This window comes from Juglans regia, chromosome 13, assembly GCF_001411555.2.
Source record: "Juglans regia cultivar Chandler chromosome 13, Walnut 2.0, whole genome shotgun sequence".
NCBI classification, from domain to species: domain Eukaryota; kingdom Viridiplantae; phylum Streptophyta; class Magnoliopsida; order Fagales; family Juglandaceae; genus Juglans; species Juglans regia.
In genome coordinates, this window is record NC_049913.1 from 33,880,967 (window position 1) to 33,898,751 (window position 17,785).

Here is a 17,785-nt window from a genome sequence, read left to right on the forward strand (position 1 = left end):
AATGTTGCATTTGCAAGACTTCTTACACATATTATTAGATTACGTGCTCAATTTCCTCATTATCCAATTCAGGCTATTCGATTGGATAATACATGTGAATTTAAATCTAAAACTTTTGATGATTATTGCATGTTAGTTGGGATTAATGTCGAACATCCTGTTGCCCATACACATATTCAGAATAGTTTAGCTGAATCATTTATTAAACATCTGCAATTAATTGATTGATCACTACTTCTGAAAACAAAACTACATGTCTCTACTTGAGGATATGCAATTTTGCATGCTGCATAATTGGTTCGAATAAGACCAACTGCTTATAATAAATATTCACCATTGCAACTTGCATTTTTCCAACTACTAAATATTTTTCATCTTCGTATGTTTGGTTGTGTTGTGTATGTTTCAATTGCACCTCCCCAACACACTAAGATGAGTCATTAACGTAGATTTGAAATTTATGTTGATTTCGATTCTCTCTCTATCAATAGATTCCTCGAACCTTTAATTAGAAATGTTTTTAAGGCTCGTTTTAAATATTATCATTTTGATGAAATAGTCTTCTCACCATTAGGGGGAAAAAGTTTCCAGAAGCAGAAAAAAAAATAATATAAACACTTTAACGCTATCTCATCTTGATCCTTGTACAAATCAATGTGAATTGAAAGATCAAAATATCATTCATTTACAAACTATTGCAGTTGAATTACCATATGTCTCTATTGACAACAAGAAAATAGTGAAGTCTCATATTCTAGTGCTAATACTCCAGCAAAGATCGATATCCGATAGAACAATCAAATAATGCAATAGTTAATGAGTCTAATACACACCTGAAGCGTGGAAGACCTATTGGTGCAAAGAATTAGACTCCCCAAAAGAGAAAAATACAAATAAAATAAATCAGTGCTCCTAAAGAGGTCGTAGCCACAAAATAGGTAATAAGAGCTATAGATCTATCTAAACTTTCTATACAAAATTCTCTCATAATAGAATCCCGTGAAGTGGAATCCCCTGAAGATGAACCTCCTGAAGAGTTATCTTCTGAAGAGGAAAAGATACTTGAAAATAACGAGATTTCGATATATTATACAAGTACAGGAGAATTATTTGATAGAAATAAAATTATTTTTGAAAACATATTTTCATTTAAAATTGCTCTTGATATCACTAGAAGTGATGATAATGAACAAAAACCCATCGATGAATGTGGACATAAAAATGATCGGTCAAAATGGAAAGAAGCAATTCATGCAGAATTGATGTCACTAGCAAAACGTGAAATATTTGGACCTGCTATCCAAGCACTTAAAGGTGTAATGCTTGTTGGATATAAGTGGGTATTTATACATAAACGTAATGAGAAAATGAAATTGTGAGATACAAAACACGACTTGTTGCATAAGGTTTCTTGCAAAAATCTGGTATTGTATTGATTATGAAGAAACATATTCTCTTGTAGTGGGTGCAATTTCATTAAGAATTTTGATTAGCTTGGTAGTCACAGAAAGTTTGGATATGCGTTTAGTGGATGTTGTTACAACATATTTATATGGATCACTAGATAATGATATTTATATGAAAATCCCTTAAAGATATAAAATGTCTGAAGCATGTAATTCAAAGTCCTGAAATATTTATTCTATCAAGTTACAAAGATCTTTATATGGATTAAAACAATCTGAACGTATGTAGTACAATCGTCTAAGTGAATATTTATTAAAAGAAGGATTTGAAAATAATTTAATTTGTCTATGTGTTTTCATAAAAATAAAATAAAATAAAAATTTGAATTTGCTACTATTGCAGCATATGTAAATGATTTAAATCTTGTTGGAACTCCAAAATAGCTGATAAACGCTGCAAACTATTTAAAAATGAGTTTGAAATGAAAGACCTTGGAAAAATAAAATTTTGTCTTGGTATGTAAATTAAACACTTTTCAAATGGAGTTATTGTCCATCAGTTAACATATACAGAAAAGGTCATGAAACACTTTTACATGAACAAAGCTCATCATTTGAGTAATCTAATGGTTGTCCAAATACTTCATGTAAAAAAAGACTCATTTCGCTCTCGAAAAGATGATGAAAAAATTCTTAGTCCTAAAGTACAATATCTAAGTGCAATTGATACTTTAATGTATCTTGTAAATTGCACACGACCAGATATTTCATTTTCAGTTAACTTACTAGTAAAATATAGTTATGCACCAACTCAAAGGCACTTGAATGGGATCAAACATATTCCGCTACCTTCGTGAACGGTTGACATGAGATTGTTTTATCCAAAAGGATCAAATCCTCAATTATTTGGTTATGCAGACTCAGATTATCTTTCTGATCTGCATAAAGGAAGATTACAAACATGATACATGTTCACTTGTGGAGGTACAACTATTTCATGGAGATCTGAAAGCAAACATTAATTGCTATTTCTTCCAACTACTTAAAGATTATTACAATTCATGAAACAAGCATGGAATGTATTTGATGAAGATCAGTAATTCAACACATTCAAAATAAGTGTGAATTATCTACAATCAAAGATAGTCTAATAACAATATATGAAGATAATGCTGCTTGTATCACACAAATCAAATAAGGTTATATCAAAAGTGATAGAACCAAACATATTTCACCAAATTTCTTTTATATACATGAGCTCCAGAAGAGATGTGATATTGATGTCAAACAAATATGATCATGCAACAATTTAGTAGATCTATTCACTAAAGCATTACCAATTGCAACATTTAAAAAATTGGTACACAACATCAGAATGCATCAACTCAAAAATCTTTCGTTGTAAATTATTGAAGTTCTATATACTTTTAAGGGAGAGAAAATAATCATACGGATATTACTCTCTTTCCTTCGCTAAGGGTTTTTTCCATTGGGTTTTCCTTTGCAAGGTTTTAACTAAACAATCCTAAAGCATTCCAAGGTACACAATAATATTGTACTCTTTTTCTTTTATTGTTGGTTTTTTTCTATCGAGTTTTTCCTTTGTTTTAACGATGCACGTTCTTTGTGTATGTTCATCCAATGAGGAGTGTTATAAATGCATACATAAATTTGGCGGATGGTCATTTGGTTTCCACCTCTTAAAATTCTAGCACATTCGTATACTGACTCTTAAAATTCTCATTTATATACCAACTCTTGGAATTCTTAAATTCATCAATGTATCTCATTAATTCATGTATCATCATTTCATATTCCTTATCTTCCTATGCCTATAAAAAGTTGTCTTGAAGATCATTTGTAGAACATAATAAATTCAAAAAAAATGATATTGAGCTCATGAAAAGCTAAGTTTACATTGGTGTCTTCCAAATCTCTTGGTACTTCTGTTTAGTTTTATAACAACGTTTTATACAAGCATCCATAGTTGCCTTTTCTCCTTTGATTTTTTAAGATTTTATTATCAAAAGTCTATATAATAATATATTGTGTAAAAGTCTATCATATCAGCTTACAAACAAATAAAATATATTTTATCTTTTTTATGAAATACAAGATCACACGATAAATAGCATGTTACATGTTGTGTAAAACGATGAAAGAAAATTAACGTGGTTTGGTAACATTAACTTTTACAGAGCCGTAGATGATTTTATTGTAATGAAGAATCACAAACTACACTTTAGGGTGAAATTTCATTATTTAGAGCCCTCGAAGCCACTATACTATACATTAAGTACATATTTATAATGTCATACAGTAGAAATCCTAATTTTTACTTTTCTGCATTATTCATTCGAGCGAAGTGTCGAGTGTGCCTCGAGCAAACTCTCTGCCTGACATTCGCTTGAGTGAGCCTCGAGCAAACTCTCTGCTTGAGTTTCGCTTGATTTATCTATCATGCAAACATGGAGCGAACTTTTTGCCTAACACTTCTAGAATCGCAAATGGTGCCAAAAAATTTCCTTGGACATCCACGAATATCAGGTCAAGCCTCCTTAAAAATTCGCCAAAAAAATTATAACACATCATTGTCGAGTCAAGTCATCAAGTTGAGCCAACACACTAACAAACCAGCCTCCACAAACCCAACATTACACACCAAATATATAAATAAGAGCATTGCTATTTATAAGCCTATACACTACACACCAAAATTTTTTTATTTTTTTAAAATTTTTTTAAAGTTTTATTTTATTTTATTATTCTTAAAATAATTGAATTATTCTACTCATAATCCATATACCACACATTTGATAAGAAAATAAAATTAAAAAAATCATAAAAAAGATGGTGTGTGATGTATGAGGCTTATGAATAAAATTTTTCTATAAATAACTTATCCACTAAATGAGTACAAGCAATGATGTTTTTGCAAGGGGAAGTGTAAAGGCTCCAGTGAAATACACAAAATTTGTATATTTTTGTCTGTGTTTTCTTTTTCTCTTTTTCTATTTTTCAATGGTCTCTGTCCAAGATCATGAAATCCAAACATAATCATATAAAAATTGATAAGAGAATAAAGAGGTGGAGCAGGGACTTGCATATCCACAAGTACGGAGGTTGTGAGTTTGTCGATCCTACTACGTTTAATGTTATCTTAGTACTCTTTGCATTATCGTAATTCTTGTGTAAAGACTCCCCTTCCCCAGCTAGGAAACAAAAACCATTAAATCAGTTATATTTATTGAATAAATAAAGGTGGTCAGTGAATGAAACTCAGTAGACGGAAGTGTAATCTCCAAACAACATAACATTACTGCTGCCATTACTCTCAAAGGATCCCTTAACTTGCAGCCAACAAGAAGAGCAGTGATTTGAACAAGGTTGCATCTGCATCCTCACCAGGGTCTTTTAAATTTGCAATTCACAAATTATTCGTAATAGGATAATTTGGTTTAGTGAACCTGAGTCGACCCATTTCTTCTTTCACAAGTAACGCAATTTCATTGAACGCATTGAGAGACGAACCCAAATATACAAGAAGTATACAAAAGAAAATGACCAACTAGCTAGATGAAGAAAACCAGCAAACCATCCTCCTAAATGGGTGAGGACTGGATATATACACGTTGATGTTCGTGTGCTAGTGCAAGATGGAGCATAGAGCATTACATCTTCGTCACTTCCCCATAGCCTTTGAATCAAAGGGCTACCAACACCGACCCAATTGAGACACGGCTTCACCTTGATAAAACAGTGAAGCTGTGGTCAACCCTAGATGCCTAATTTTTCCAGGGGGAAAGACCATGCTAGTCATGTGTGCCAATCTGGTGTTTGCAATGGTTGTCTTGGTATCATTTTACAAACAAAAATCAACGAGAAAACTCATGATTCTCCTTCTCCAAACTCCGCTAGTTTTTTTTCCCTTTTCCAATTCAAACTAGGAGGAATGGTGTTTGGCAAAAATGTGATCTATCTTATTCTTTGGTCGTATTAAAACTATGGTTTTCTATAGTGAGTAAATGTTTCACTCGGTGGAAACTCAGAATGATAACAGTGAAAGGCTTTAGAAATGCTTTAGGGCATAAGATTATCAAAATGAGGATCCCAACTTTACACAGAAAAATTCAAAGGGTTCTCATATAATAACAGAGAGCCGTGGAGTTCAAACGCAATAAGTACAAATCCCAATAACAATAATCTACACAATTTGAATAAAAAGCATCACTTGATTTCTGATGAATACAAAACGCTCCTGATGCTCGAGAGCCCTATTGAGTGGTGCCTAATGCAAGATCATGCCAAGCATCTCCACCAACCTGTTGAGACTCCTGATCTAATAGGATGAGGAAAACCCAAGAGAAGGTATTAGAAAGAAAATTATTAAACAGCACCACCTTGAAAGTGGAAAAATTAGGTTCAATAGATGACAGGGACATGCTTAAATTGTCATCATTAAGAGTATAACAAAAGCATTAATATCAAAGCAGGGATTTTCCACTGTCCCCAGTCTTGCAGCCACAAAACATTGCCAAAAAACCACATACTTCCTGGCATTATCACAAAATTCACACTTTTCAAACTGAGGATACTAGAAACATAAACCCATTTAGAATTAAGGGAAGCACTCTAATCTAGTCAATAAACATCCTTACTTGAGTCCTCGGCGTCTTCAGTCCGAACAACCAGAGGCGGCAGTGGAAGATCTGCAATAATAAGTGAACGAGGAATTAAACAAGCGGGCTACAAAGAAATGTGAGAGAAACAAATTCTCCATGAACGTTTACGTGCATGTCCACATTGCAAGGGGGAAGAAAGAATGATACCATCATCAGGCAAGGTGTCTCTCATCCACTCTTCATCCACAATATCTATGAGTACTCCCAAACTTATTTCTGCCATCTTCGCTGTCTTATTAACAAAATGCAGCACAATGGAACAAATTAGTATTTCTAACACCCAGTACTTCATCAATTGGCATGGAAAAGAAAAATTGCAGGTATTCTTTGGTTGATCAGACTATGAACTGTAAAACCAGAAGTATCTATCGTCTTACATGAACAAGCCATCCCCAAAAAGCAAGTAGTTTCCAAGAAAAATCACACCAATGATCCGTTTGGTCATCAAGAAAATGCAGGAAAAATAATAATAATCTCTAGAATTCCAGATTCCACGTTAGCACCTAAACCAAAAAACCTCCACTCTACTAACTCTAAACGCATCTATTTTTTTTTTGATAAGTTTTTATCCTTGCTTAAGGCGCATTCTTCGGTTTTTGCTTTATCTTTCCCGAACTTTTACGAGCAAACAAAGAGATAACTCAAGAACAAAAGGAAAAGAAGAAAGAACCAAAGAAGATGAAACTCACGGACGAGAGAAGTTGTGACAGTCGTCGATGGACAGCTTCAGCTTCACGGCTTCAGTGCCAATCTTTCCTTTTGATGCCAAACAGATGATTTATCTGTGCCCTAAGAAAAAGAGGTGGGCTTTTCTATTGGGCATCGGATCCGTTAAAACATCGGCCCAACTTATACGGCCTATAACACTAAAAGTAACACTTTTTTTTTGGGTTGGAATTAAGGGTGTAACTGGTCCGGTCCAGTCCGATTTTGAATAAAATTTAGGATCGAATCGGTATGCATCGATTTTATATTTTTAAAAATCGATTACACACCAGTTACCTCCCTAGACCAGTACATCCGGTTTTACCGGTTCCGGTTCGATTCGATTTTCGAATTTTATTTGATATCTTATTTCCTAATCCAAGTCAAACAATCTAACCTAATCAAATAACGATTATCTACTTGTTGACAACAACCATTGATATAATTTAGTGGCTCAATAACAATTGCTACTGATGGCTGACTTATTCAATGACTATGTGCAACGAGAATCACGTGGATGATCAAAATCATTTTCATAATCACCTTCTAACTGATCATTGTTGTTGCCTATCTAATGAAAAAGCATGGAATGACTAATGAGCCCATCTCAAGCGCTAGAGCATGTGAAGAGCAAACAGCCATTGACCCATTAACTCATTAACCCAATGAATCTTTTAAAACCAAGCATAGATTCTTAGGCTTTAGTCATGGAACTTTCTGAGAATTTTAACAAATAGTGACAAACAACAGATGCCGCATGGTATGAAGAATTCCCCTCCAGAATCAGAGGCAAATAATTAGGCAAAGTAGTGTCTAAAGATGCTAAACAACATATTGCTAAAGTTAAAAAATATCTTTTCCATTCAAAAGCATCTAATGATGCTAAACATAACTATTGAAAAAAAAAGCGAGAGAGAGAGAGAGTACTGTGCAGGGGGTGAGCTGTGCGACCGCCGATGGAGGGGCTAGAGGATGCGACGCGACGGAGGGGCTGGGCTACTGGGGGGTGATTCTAGGGTTTTCTGAGGGAGGGAGGGAGGGAGGGAGGGGGAAACTGATTTTTGCCTTTTGGGATCACTCGGGGGCGGGGGGGGGGGCAAGGGAATGAAACGGCGCCAGTGATATTAATATATATTATATATAGTATACTATAGTATATATTATAATACTAACTATATATTATACTATTATAGTGATAATATCACTATAATACTATCATAATAATACCATATAATACTATATATATAGTTATATATATTTTGTTATAGTGATTTATATCTAATACTATAGTATAGTATTAGTTATAGCGATTTAGTATAATTACATTAGTATAGGTATAACTATAGTCTATATTAGACTATAAGTATAACTATAGCTATAGTGAGTTTGTTAATTGTTATATTAGTATTTGTTAATTGTTATAGTAAGTTTAATTTATTACAACTATATTATTGATAGTATTATGGTGATAGTATTAGTATAGTAATTTATTATACTGATAGTATTAGCATAGTAATTTAGTATTACTAATAGTATATTACTAGTAGTATATATATAATATGTGATAAAATGTTATTAATAATTTAATATATATATTTTATGTTTAAAGCATATGATCAGCTAAATTTTCATCTTTAAGATTAAATTTTTATTTTATAAATTATAATAAAATTATCTTATATATAATTATATGAATAACACATGATCAAACAAATTACAAATGTTCATATTTAAGATCAACATTTTATGTTATAATTTAAAAATTATAATATGAAATTATTTCATATATGATATATAATTATATAAATTATATATAAGAATTTCATATATAATTATATATTATATATAAAACTTATATATATAAAATATTTTGTATAATATATAAAATTAATTTTTATATATATTTTTTTCCCAACCAGTCCAGTCCGGTACAGAAACTACGAAACCGAAACCGGATCGGATTCGACCGTTTTTTATAATATAGGAACCGGTCTCGAACCAAACCTGTTCAAAATCGAATCAACCATCCTGGCCAATTTTTTGGTTTTTCGATTTAAATTTACACCGCTAGTTGGAACAAAGTAATAATTAGGAATTAAGTCCCGTTTGGATGTTGAACTGAGTTGAGATGAGTTGAATTCTTTATAAATAATAGTGAGTTGAGATGGTGAAATGAGTTTTGTAAAGCCTACCTAAGATGAGTTTAGATGTGTTTGGATGTTGATGAGTTTAGATGTAATTATAGGAAGTTGAAAAAAGTTGTGGGCCCCGCGTGTAAAGAGGTGTTGAGTTGAAAAATATTGTGAGTCTCACGTGTAAAGAGGTTTTGAGTTGAGATAAGTTTAGTGATTTGAGAGTTAGACTCAGCTTATAATTAGACTTAACTGAGTTAATCTTAGTTCAATTCAAGTTCTAAATGGGGCCTTATCATTAGTAGTGGCCTAGCTAAAGTCAAATTTTGACCAAATTATAACTAAATTGCCTAAAACCTTCGATTGGCCAAATTTGACCAACCCAAATGGCAGCCCAAATTTGATTAGCCCAAATGACTGGCCAAATAATTTTCCTTGCATAATAAATTGCTGATTTTGCTTATAATAATGAATATGTCACAATAATTGGCTGATTTTGCTTCTAATAAATAGATCACTACCTTTCAAAACTGTCTTAAGAGAAACCTTGCTAGTTATCTCGAAAACAAGACTGAGTGTTTTTCTAGAATAGGGTCCATTAATTAGCATTTTTAAAAAATTAAAAAAAAAACAAAACAAAAGCAAAAATAAAAAATAAAAAATTCTTGTAACTCTTCCAAGTGGATCCTTCTATATCAAATGTTTCATCTATATTGCATTCCTAATCAATTCATCCAATAATTAATAAGTAGGAGATGTTATGTTTTATAGTGGAAGAATATGATTGTTGTAAAAATATATCAGTTGAAAGAATATGACCCTTGTAAAAAAAGACTATTAGAAAATTATATTCGTTGGAATAATATGATCGTTAGAAAATTAATGTGTACTTTTTTAATAACGAACAAATATTCAAATTCCAATTAGAATTAAAATAAATGAAAATGTCAAAATCAATATTTTAATAGAATAATGATATATTTGGAGATTTTGTTATTTGGAAAAGTGGCTAGCTAAATTTATTAAAGTGAATTTTCTAGTCAAATTTTGGCTAGGCCACTACTAATCCTCTTAAGAGGATTAACATTGGTATATCTATATGCAAATGCAAAATATATTTAGCTAGCTAGACCATTGAATTTACTTCATTGTATTATGCATATGTAAATATTTTCCTTGCTATGAACAGTACTACATCTTTGTAGATGGACTATTCACTCTTGAAATTTTATTTTATTACTCTCTCTCTCTCTCTCTCTCTCTCTCTCTCTCTCCCTCTCCACAACGTGATTATTTTTCCTCTCAACCCTCAACTTTCCTCTTCTCCCTTGACACTCGACATAACCCTTTCTCTCTCAAAAACCTGCGCAGCTCTCTCTCTCTCTCGACAGCTCTCGACGGATTGTGCAATGGTTCATGTATGATTTTCTCCCTTTATTCTCTATTTCTTCATTCTCTCTCTATGGTCGAGTGAAGGTTCCCTATTCCTCCCTCCCAAAACTCTTGATCATGTGATGATTTATAGGGATTCCGTCTCCCATAAGGACCACTGTTTTCAATCTTGTATCGTACCGATCGGTATGGCTGATATTTGCTGTACTGGCCATTGTACAGGTACAGTATACGTTTCGTACTGGCCCAAATACAAGCCGTATCGGCCTCCATTTCGACCTATACCGGCCTATATTCCTGCTGGTACTGGCCGATATTTCGGCCTTCAATTTTTTTTTTTTCAAACTATAATTTTTTTTAACTCCCAATTCAGACTACGTTATTTATAATTTATATATATATGTATTTATATATAATTTATTCATATATAGACTATTATTTTAGAATATAATTTATATATATAATTTATTTATTTATCGACTATTCCGAAACGGTATACGAAACGATACCGGTATCAAAATATTTCGTTCCAGTGCCTTGACTGGTACGACTTCCAGTACAGTATTCAAAACATTGATAATGACACTGCATTTCCTCCATCACGTCGCTATTCATCACCATTGCCATTGCACTTGCTTGGTGTTTTCTCTATCGACTAGCTAGGGTAAATGAAACCCTCTCTCTGTTCTGCCTAAGGTTTTTTATTACATAGATTTCAACTTGTTGTAATTGTTGTTTGGATGCTTTGCTTAATCTAGATTACGGTTTTTATTTATGGATTGATTTTAGGGATGAATTTAGGGTTTCGATTTTCTAATTTTTGTAAATGGGTCCTCTAATTTTTGTAAACATGTAAGTTCAAGAGGGTGGCATTTTGTTGCTCTGTCCTCTGGTTTTGCTTAATCTAGATTATGTTTCAATTTTCTATTTTTACTTTTAGATTAGGTTTGTATATTAAATTGAATAATCAGTAAAAACTTCAGTCATTGTTGGCTGTATTATTTGAATTGTTAGATGCTTGGGATATGTAGATTAAATGTATTATTGTTGTATACACTTCAGTCTTGCTTTTCAATATCCCATTTACACAGTCACTAACCCAAATATCACTTAAAAGTGATCTAATTGACACATTTGATTGAATATCACAACATTTTGATGAGTGAACTTGAAATTTGTATAATCTCTCTCTAAAGGTTTCATGTTCCACCATTGGGAGCAAAATCATAAAGAACAATCCCATAAAAGATTTGAATTCAAGGACAAATAGGTTATTGAGTATTCCAACTTTAATTATATTACATAATCACTTGATGTGGCTTACTTGTTTTTTAGCCTTTTCTTAACAACTTGGGATATGAATATTATTGTACTCTAATGAGCTGAACTGTCTCCTTAATTGGTTCTGAATTGCTTATAATGTGCACTTAGACTTCCTATCTATAATGTTTTATGCTTTGAGGTTTAGTTAAATTTAAAACATCCCTTTAGGACTTGATGCATCTAAAGCTTGGATTAAGTGTATTTGACTTATAAATAATTAATCTAACAAAAATAATCATTATAAAATAATTGAAGCCACGTGTACATGGCTCAATAGGAAGTTGTTTGGCCTGTTTTAATTGGCTTGTACTTGTTGTGTGGCTGTTTTTAATTGGTTTGGACTTGGACTTGGACTTGGACTTGCTGTGTACCATTGATTTTGGGTCCTCTGCTGTTAGGAAATTGTTTGGCCTATTTTAATTGGCTTGGACTTACTGTGTGACTGTTTGTAATCTTCTGTTTCAATTAGTCCTCTGTTTTGAATTGGGATTTTTTATTTGCTGTTTGGAAGCTGTTTTGTTGTAATTTGCCGTTTGTTTTGCTAATCCTATGTTATAATTTGTTATTTTAATTAGCAATGTGACTATGAATAATACAATGATACAAACAACATGTGACTATGAGTAAGCCTGTGATTTTATGATTTCATATGCTTCATCGTGATAATGAGGTAGCATATATTTCTGAACTGTTTAGTAACATTTTGTCCTTCAATATTTTGTTGAAGGATGAACACTTTAATTGATGATGATCCATTCTTCACCACACTGTTGGAAAGTGGTGAGGTTGGTATCAACAACGCCCTATGGACAGTGCAAATGTTGATATCCAAGCGATACAACTCTAAAGGGAAACAAGGGCACCTAAACAAAATATCTCAGCGGGGTGTGTTATTTACTGCAAAGGAAGATACTCTCATCGTTTCAGCTTGTCTTAACATTAGTATAGACTCCATACAGGGGACTGACCAAACCTCTATACAATTGTGGAGTAGAATTTATGATTACTACAATACTTATAAAAAACCTAACAGTCCATAATAGTATGTACCTTTTTTGACCAATCGGTGGTCAAGCATTAAAAAATGCATTAATAAATTTTGTGCTTCCATAGCCCAAGTTGAAGGAATGCATCCAAGCGGTGCAACCGAGCTAGAAAAGGTATAATGATTTTTTCAATGTTTTATTGTTGTAATTTTTAAGTATTTGCAATGATAGAGCGTTTTGATTGTGGACATATTTTGTAGATTGATAAAGCAAAAATCTTGTACTGAGAGATCCAAAAAACCAACTTCAACATGGAGCATTGTTGGAATCTTTTGAGACGCCAATTGAAATGGCAAGTGCACATGAAACTCATAAGAAGAAGAAACAATGTGTCATGTTTAGGTATTACTCCAAACTCAATACGATTAGGGGAAGACATGAAAAATATGCCCGTAGATGGTGAGAGACCTCCGAGCAAGAAGGTTAAAAAGGAAAGAGAGAAACAAATAAAATGAAAGGAAAGATAAGTTAATGAGTTTAATAAGGCTTAAGACACATGAGTGATGATAGGAAGACTTATATGATGGAGAGAAAAGAAGAAATTATCAAGGTTGAGAATGATAGATTTGACTTAGTACTTCTTAGGAAAAGAAAACTTGATATGGGAATTAAGGTTGAGAATGATAGATTTAACTTAATAGCTCTTAAGAAGAGGAAAATTGATATGAAAATTATAAAATTGGATATTGATTCTATGAATTCTGTATAGCAAGAGTATTTCCATAATCTTCAAATGGAAACTATTGAGGAGCAAAGGAATAAGATCATATGTCGTACATAGTTGTGTGCTTGGTTTTGGTTTATTTTGATTGGTGGTGGATTTGTTGGTACATTCATGTAATGTGGGTGATTTTGCAATTGTTTTTTATTGTGTGGTGACATTTTTTGACTTGCTAGTGGGTAGGTTGAGTTTTTTTTTTTTTTTTTTTTTGCTGCACTTCTAGGTTTTTTATTGTACTGGACTTGTTGGAGTTGTTGGTTGCTCTTTGACCAATTGTTGGAATTTTTTGTATCACATATATATTCATGTAATGTAATGGAATGACATTGATTTTGATATATGAACTTTGTATTATAGTCAACTTTCTGAAATTTGTATTAAGTAGATGAATTTGTACCAAACTCAACTTTCTGGAATTTGTATTAGGTTGATTTTGATGCATGAAATTTATATTAAGTTAATGATACAGAGTGTTGGCAGCACACGTTAATATTTGTTGATGAAATTGGTGTATGTTTGTTGATGTTCAATTTTTTTTTTTCTAACAAACATTTACTTCATTCCAAATGGAAAAATAACATCCAATACAATATACAAAGCACTAAAAGTTTTTATCAACCCATAAACTGTTAGACCTCTAACCCAACACCAGAATTAACTTTCAAGCTCATTGACTACTCGGTTACAAATAAAATCTGGACAACTATTCCACCATTGTAGAGTATCCTCAATATTCCAAGCAAATCTTGCCAACATATGGGCAGCTTTATCACCTTGTTTTTCCACATGTGAAATTTCAAAAATTGAGAACAAGTGGAGAAGTCAAATTCTTTCCAAAACAAGAGGCCCATGTGAAGATAATGATACATTCCCTTTTTTAATGTCTTTAACAATTGTTTAGGAATCCCCTTCTATAATATTGTAGAAATCCATTCCAAAAACCATTTGCAAGCCTCGCAACGCTGCCAAAGATTCAATTTCATGCACTTCAAAAACACCATCTTCCTTTTGGCTAAGGCAAAAAGCACCTATCCCATATCATTTCTAAGTATAATTCACTCCCCAGCCTTACTTTCATCCCTAAACAAGGTCCCATCAAAATTCAGCTTCACTTTCCCAAGAGGAGGTGGTTGCCACTTAAGCACTTTCTCATTTTTCACAATTTGAGTAGTTGCTTGAATAGCATTAAAACTGTTTACAAACTCACAATACCGATCAACAATTTCCAATATTGAACTGTTAGTTTTATCAAACAAACACAAATTTCGATATCTCCACACACCCCAACAAATTGTAAAAAATAGTGAAATCAAAGACAAATTAGTTTCTATAATTTTCCATACTAACATTTCAAATCGATGACTAGCACTCAATAAGGATAGAAGTACTTTGCATCTAGATCTCCACATTTCAGAAACATTAGGACACAAACACAATACATGGGTGACATCTTCAAACTGCATACGGTAAAAATCACACACCCCATCTTCCACTACACTCATTTTCAGCAAATTAACCTTAGTAGGTAGGGGTGTAAAAAAAAAAACCGGTGAGCCGATAAACTAGACTGGTACCGGTGGGTTTGGTCTGGTATCGAGCTTGGTTTGATTTGATACCAATTTTATTTTTCTTAAAACCGGTCAAAATCGGTCCGATTTCGATTTTTCTTTTTCTAAAACTGGACTGGTTCATATATATATTATAATTTTTTATGTTGTATATAAGTTTTATATATAATATATAATTATATATAAAATAGTTTTGTATTATATGATAAATTACTAATTAATATAATATTAAATTCTAAAATCTTATATCACTATAGTTTATAGTACAATTATAATATATATTATAATATACTACAATATATTATCACTATAGTATTATATACTATAATATACTATTATGTATATTATATAATATAGTATATTAAAACCGGTAAAACTGGAAGTACCGGTTTAATGGGGTAACCGGAATGGAATCGGTTCTTGAAAATGCAAAATCGGTGCATACTGATTCGATCCCAAATTTTGTTTAAAACCGGACCAGTTACACCCCTATTAGTAGGCAAGCTATTAGTACACGCCCTCCATGCAAAAATTTTTAACTTTACTAGGGAGAGAGAAATTCCACAACTTCTTCCATAAACCCATATGAGAGTAAGAATGAGAAGTCCCCACAACATCTCTTCTAGATACCATTTCCATAGCAAAATGATAGCCAGATTTAACGGAATACATACTTGATTTGTTTTCTCCCCATACAAAACTGATCAACTGCCCAGTAATGTAATGGAATTTGTAAAATCTGGTCTGCCACATACGATGGAAAAACATTACAAATTAACTCTTCATTTCAAGATCTAGAACAAGAATTGGTTAGCATATCAACTATGGCATCCAAAGATAAACTATGAAAAGCGTGCACACTGTAAGGCTTCAAGTTTGCTTGTACCCACCTATCTTCCCATAATTTAATATTTTTCCTAGTGCCTACATGCCATTTACAGCCCTGAAGAATGATTTCTTTTGCTGCAAAAATACTCCTCCAAGTATAAGATGGATTGTTTTGGGAAAATATTTGGCTTTAAGTACCTTACACAATAGAGAATCAAAATTTTACATTAATCACCATCCTTGTTTTGCAAGTAATGACAAATTAAAAATCTCCAAGTTTTGAAATCTCATTCCATAACCCATATTTGACTCACACATATGTTTCCAGCTAACCCAGAAACTACGATGCTCCTCCCTATGTTGCCCCTACCAAAATCTGGCAAACATATTTTCCAAATCTTTACAAAAAAGCCTTTGGTAACTTAAAGCAACTCTTAGAGTAGTAGGTAATTAAAATTTCTCGACCAGCTTGTGAGAGAAGCTTCTCTTTCCACCCTTGTAGCTTATTCCAAACTTTGGCTTTTAAATCCTGAAAAGTAGCACAACGAGATCGGCCAACAAAAGATGATAATCCCAAATACTTTGCATGGTGTTGAATAGCCTGAACATTTCAAAGTGCCTTAATAGCTATCACTTCTTCCGCCACCACGTTTTTACTTAATAATAACTTTGTTTTTTTTCAAATTTACCTGTTGACCCGATGCACTTGCATATAAATTAAGTAATGCTTTCAAAGCAGAATTTTCAACCATATTTGCTTTACAAAACAAGCAGACGTTAACAAAAAATAAGTGAGTTAACATCGGAGCACCATTACATATTTTTACATTCCTTATCACCCTTCTCTTCTCAACTTCTTGAATTAGAGAGTATAGACCTTTAGCAAATAACACAAAACAATATGACGATAATGGATCACCTTGTCTCAAACCCAAGAAGGTAAAACAGAAGATGTAGGCACACTATTAAGGAGAATCTGATAAGACACTGAAGATGAGCATGAAAGAATCAAAGAGACCCATTTATTATCAAACCCAACTGAATCATCACCATTTCTAGAAACTTCCATTCCACCCTATCATAAGCTTTACTCATATCCAATTTAATAGACAATAGACCATTTTCCCCCGTCTTCTTCTTCTGATAGAATGGACTGCTTCATATGCTAATATGACATTATTCGTAATAAGTATTCCTGGTACGAAAGCACTTTGCATAGGGGATATAACATTAGCCAAAATAAACTCTACCCTATTACCAATCATCATCTTAGCCATTATCTTATATACCACATTATGCAAACTAATAGGTCTAAAGTCTCGAGTTTTTTCAGATTTTTGCTTCTTTGGGATAAGCACAATGTAAGTCGTATTAACTTCTCATGGAATAAGCTCATGATTCAAATTAGACAACACTATTTTTACCACCAACTCTCCAACAATATGCCAATATTTTTGTAGAAAATTGGAGACATAACATCAGGTCCCCGCACCTTCATATGGTGCATTTGGAACAAAGCTTCATTCACCTCTTCCTCAACAAATGGTTATAAAAGAATCTCATTCATTTGAGGGGTCACCTTTGGCTGTAAAGTATCAAGAATTGCATCCATATCCATAGGGTTAAAAGTATTAAATAAATTTGAAAAATAAGAAACTACTATATTTTCCAGATTTTCATTTTCTTTCAATATCCCTTCATCATCCTTAAGCTTTACAATAAAGTTTCTTTGTCGTCTTTGGGACGCCTTATAATGAAAGAACTTTGAATTTTTATCTCCTGAGTATAACCATAATGCCTTTGATCTTTGTTTCCATATCAATTCCTCCCTCTCCAATAACACATTTATATCATGTCTAATATTTCTCATCGCCATAACAGAACCTGGGCCTTGTTGCAATCTTTCCAACTTAGAATGTTTTGCTCTCAACTGTTGATGAAGATGACCAAAATGCTGATACTTCCAGATCTGTAACTTTTTC

The 17,785-nt window shown here is 32.7% G+C and overlaps 1 protein-coding gene across 3 annotated transcripts; it reads right to left on the bottom strand.

Moving 5' to 3' along the window:
* Positions 1 to 5,460: 5,460 nt before the first annotated feature.
* Positions 5,461 to 7,853, bottom strand: LOC109010818 (anaphase-promoting complex subunit 13). 3 transcript variants are annotated; one of them, XM_018991734.2, is made up of 4 exons: positions 7,721 to 7,853; positions 6,236 to 6,320; positions 6,065 to 6,115; positions 5,461 to 5,745 (listed from the first exon to the last, which is right to left on the bottom strand). In XM_018991734.2, exons 2-4 carry the CDS (start codon positions 6,309 to 6,311, stop codon positions 5,681 to 5,683), a joined length of 192 nt encoding a protein of 63 aa, XP_018847279.1. In that variant the 5' UTR covers positions 6,312 to 6,320; positions 7,721 to 7,853; the 3' UTR covers positions 5,461 to 5,680. The 3 variants fall into 3 exon arrangements, with proteins under 3 accessions (XP_018847279.1, XP_018847280.1, XP_018847278.1); XM_018991735.2 differs by lacking the exon at positions 7,721 to 7,853 and adding an exon at positions 6,778 to 6,967 and having other exon boundaries at positions 6,236 to 6,316; XM_018991733.2 differs by lacking the exon at positions 7,721 to 7,853 and adding an exon at positions 6,778 to 6,957.
* Positions 7,854 to 17,785: the final 9,932 nt, after the last annotated feature.